Source organism: Protomyctophum bolini (assembly GCF_963924005.1).
Source record: "Protomyctophum bolini genome assembly, chromosome: 3".
NCBI classification, from domain to species: Eukaryota; Metazoa; Chordata; class Actinopteri; order Myctophiformes; family Myctophidae; genus Protomyctophum; species Protomyctophum bolini.
The window spans coordinates 35,795,336-35,798,954 of NC_137864.1; the positions used below are offsets into that span (position 1 = coordinate 35,795,336).

The 3,619-nt window shown below is 44.9% G+C and overlaps 1 protein-coding gene across 1 annotated transcript; it reads left to right on the top strand.

Annotated features, from left to right (window-relative positions):
* LOC308312395 (beta-galactoside alpha-2,6-sialyltransferase 2-like) lies at window positions 1-983 on the top strand (the record flags this gene model as incomplete). Its single annotated transcript, XM_080759000.1, has 1 exon — window positions 1-983. The coding sequence occupies one exon, from the start codon at window positions 1-3 to the stop codon at window positions 748-750; it is 750 nt and encodes a 249-aa protein (XP_080615126.1). The 3' UTR covers window positions 751-983.
* Between the last annotated feature and the right edge of the window lie 2,636 nt (window positions 984-3,619).

Genomic DNA, 3,619 nt, shown 5'->3' on the forward strand with positions numbered 1-3,619 from the left:
ATGAAGAGAGAGACACAGGGACGGCACCTCACGGACAATGGATGGGATGTAGACTTCAAGGGAATTCGCCGACCTGACCAGAGCATGAAGGAGTTGCTGTGCCAACTGAAGAACTACGCCAGGCTGAGGACAGTCGACGGATCTGATGAGCCCTTCTACTCGCTGGGCTGGTCCAGTCTGGTCCCCCTCCTCCCTCTGGAGCAGCTACACAGAGGGCAGGAGTATCAGGGCAGATTCAACACCTGTGCTGTGGTGTCCTCCAGTGGGGCAATGCTGCACTCTGGACTAGGGAAGGAGATTGATTCCCATGACCAAGTTATGCGGTTCAATCACGCGCCGACAGAGGGTTATGAGAAGGATGTGGGAAGCAGGACGACTATCCGTGTCATTAACACGCAGGTGCTGACCAAACCTACGTTTAACTTCAGAACCAGCTCTCTCTACAAGAACGTGATTCAGGGAAATGCGCTGGTGGACATCTCACCCAAGCCGCCTACCTCTGGCTTCATGGGCATCATGGTGATGATGGCGCTGTGCGATGAGGTAACCGTGTACCAGTATATCCCTTCCCCGAGGCAGACTGACCTGTGCCACTACTTTGAGAAGGTCTACGACATCACCTGCACCCTGGGCGGAGAGAACGAGTGGCAATTTGAGAAGAGGCTGATCCGGAGAATCAATATAGGCAAGGAGAGTGACCTTAGGCGAGGCGTGGTCACGCTTCCTGGATTCAGCACGGTTAATAACTGACATTTGAATATCTGCTTCCTAAACAGGCTGCAATCCATTATAGAAAAACACCCAGAGAGACATCACAATCCTGATGGGAGACGTAAATGCCAAGTGTTACAAACCCATATGTCTAGGGGTAAAAGGGAGTGTGTTGCATCAATCACAAACAAATCACTCAGCTCCATATATGGGCACCTGGCCCCTTTTGTGCCCATATATGGAGCTGAGTGGACCTGGCCCCTTTTGTGCCCATATATGGAGCTGAGTGATTGCTGATGCAACACACTCCATATTTGGATAGCGGGACAGACAGACACACACATTACACAGACAGACAGACAGACAGACAGACATGATCTGCTAGGTCTCATAGTAAGTGCTCACTGCGTTCGCAAATACTTGCCTACATGCTGACACACAGCAGCACCTGCAGTCTTTTCTAATACACACTTGGTTATCACGCGTTGTACATCACTTCCCCCTGGCCACTTTCCTGTCCCAGGCTCTGGGTAGTATTGGATTCCAGTCATTCCACCAGAGGACACTGTCTACCTCCTCAATCAAGTCCCAGCTGACCTGCTTCAATACTGCTTTCATTGTCCCTAGTGGGAATCCCCTCTCTCTTCTGCATTTGGGGCTGTTGCCAACAGGTTAATAAAGGCCTACATTTTAAGAGAGACTTTTAATATCATGGCTGAGGAGGGTATTTATTCTCAATAATATTTACAAAGTAGGTTTTTATATATTTTTTTATAAAGTAACCTTAAACCAGTCTATGATTTCATGTGACTCTTGAAGGACATTCATTTCCATGACATATTGTTCTTCTGTGATGCAGACTGGAACCTGACACGGTATGGGTGTCTGTCTCTCTCCGAGTGTTGAGAAGAGTGTTTTGTTCTCTCCTTGGCACGGCCTGAAACACTGCACCCCAACTTATATCTCCATCATTGAGATTACCGCCATTGCTACTGCTGTCATGGTTTCTGCAGACTCTGGCCTGCTTTCAGGGATGTCTGTCTTCTCCAACCTTCAGGCGCTGCACTTCTTCATATTGATAGATTGTTCTAATGTGATCAGGATGTGAAAATCAGACAACACACAGATGTTCTCACAATAGAACTAAAGGATTTGCAATAAATGCTGGCAAAGTTTCCCATTTCATGTTTAATAAAGACATATCTCTCAATGTATTTCTTCTATTGGTACCTTGTGTGCCATGCATCATGTGGGTGATGCGTAATTGCGTATCTCAGTAGCGGTAATAGTAAATGTTACCAACAACACACTTGTCCAATGTAAGCCCCATTACATTTGACACAGGAAGAACCCATGGTAGTAGCGGTTACATCTACTCACTGGCTTTTCTGGTTGTTGTGACTGATAATGAGAATTTTGACTGGAGAGAAGGCTTTAGGTCTTCCACTTATCCTCCCACTTCCAGTTGCATGCTAAAGGACTGTGTTTATGTCCAGCAGCCAGGGACGGATTAATCCCCACGAGGGGCCTGGGCCAGATTTTCTGGGGGCCCTCTATAGTTCATGCGAAATCTTTGGGTTTTTGAGTGGTGCTCCCTTACGAAGCTATTTGTATGGCTGGGTGGCTTGGTGGGTTGGTCTGAGCACGAAAACAGCATGTCTGTCTTTCACCACCTGTGTGCAACCTAACACAAACACACACGCACATATTAACTGTACAGTAGAGGCCGGGACCCCCACACGGTAACTCTGTCATTTCTCAACCGTTTCGGATGTGGGGCGGCTCTCCGGATTCGGCCATGGGCGCGTTTCTGGATGTTCTGGGGACCCCCACACAGAGTTGCACCACTCACTTCACATGGGTGTGATTTTCCTTCTTTTGAGGGGCGCAAGCCCCTCCCTCCTATATTCAGCTATAGTGTAGTTTTTTGTCTTAACAAACATTAAATGCCATCGACAATGAATAGAGAATTTACGTCGTATGTGTCTGAGCAAATTGGCTATTTTTGTGCTACACAAACATTAAATTCCCATTGACAATGAATGGATAATCTATGATTGTAGACAAGCAAATTGGCTATAGTTCGGTCCTACACAAGATTAATGATGATGTACGATGATAAGAGCACCCCTCACTTCACACGGGTGTGATTTTTTAACCTAAATTTAACACATTTATCAACAGAAGGTCCCCCAGAGATTTTAAATTACAAAATAACTAAATTATCATGAGAAAACAATATATAATATGCTATCTAAATGATATATTTTAGCCTTTGCATGCGCCTCTAGTCGTCGAGGCTAGTTCAAGTGCTTTTGGCAGTGCCACGGGGCACGGGCTAAGGTAGAGACTACGGTGGAAGATTGGGAGTGAGTTTGCTGTTCTAATTGCAATGGGGAGTTCATTCCATAATTTTGGAGCCAGAAGGGAGAAGAGTACAGGACGTAGTTTGTCAAGAATTATAACATATTGTGAGCAGTCTGGAATTTAATGTTTTTAGAGCTTGACCTTTTGCTGTTGTCAATTTTGCGAGGGCATAAATTCCAACTTAATTTAACTTAATGCTTAATGGTGATTCAAAATAGTTTATTTAACATAATAGGCCAAACTAACAGCCTTTATACAATATGCTTTCTACATTTTCACCTATTGAAACAATATACACATATCCGTTTATTGTAGTTTGTGTTCTTTTCCCACAGTTCCGTATTTTAAACCAGAGAAATCAAAGACACTCACACCCCCATCTCTTCCATACCAAGCACTTCTTACCTGTTCGTCACACCACAGCATAATATGTTAAACTATTAAATCGGGCAAAAATTACGCCTGGCTGTTGGTCATTGAAAACAAAGATGGCCAAAAGCCTTATACACAGGAAATAGGAGGGACAAGCTGAATTCATGGT